The sequence below is a fragment of the Myotis brandtii genome, unplaced genomic scaffold (assembly GCF_000412655.1).
Source record: "Myotis brandtii unplaced genomic scaffold, ASM41265v1 scaffold207, whole genome shotgun sequence".
NCBI classification, from domain to species: Eukaryota; Metazoa; Chordata; class Mammalia; order Chiroptera; family Vespertilionidae; genus Myotis; species Myotis brandtii.
In genome coordinates, this window is record NW_005357736.1 from 1,391,366 (window position 1) to 1,391,633 (window position 268).

Consider the following 268-nt stretch of genomic DNA (forward strand, 5'->3'; position numbering starts at 1 on the left):
GCTCACACCCCCCCTCCTCCTACCCTCTTCCTGACTCTCACCTGGTCCCACTGGTGGTTCTGGTTCGACAGCACCAGGAATCCCCCGTCATCAATGAGGACACAGAGCAGGTCCTGAGAGGGGGGAGGGGAGGAAGACGGAGAGGGGCTTGGGCCCAGACCTTCCCCCCCAGACCCTGGCCGTCCGCTGGTTGACTGGAGGGGCACCACTTCCCCCAGTTCCGGTAAAGCTGTGAGATCAGGGCGGGGAGGGCCTAGGAGTTGTGGAT

General features: G+C 63.8%; 1 protein-coding gene across 1 annotated transcript in view; it reads right to left on the minus strand.

The window, feature by feature from the left end:
• CACNA2D2 (calcium channel, voltage-dependent, alpha 2/delta subunit 2) overlaps window positions 1-268 on the minus strand; it is a 103,183-nt gene that overhangs the window by 3,580 nt on the left and 99,335 nt on the right. The window contains exon 28 of the mRNA XM_014539004.1: window positions 42-113. Within this exon, the coding sequence (XP_014394490.1) occupies window positions 42-113 (72 nt within the window). The remainder of the gene's footprint in view (window positions 1-41; window positions 114-268) is intronic.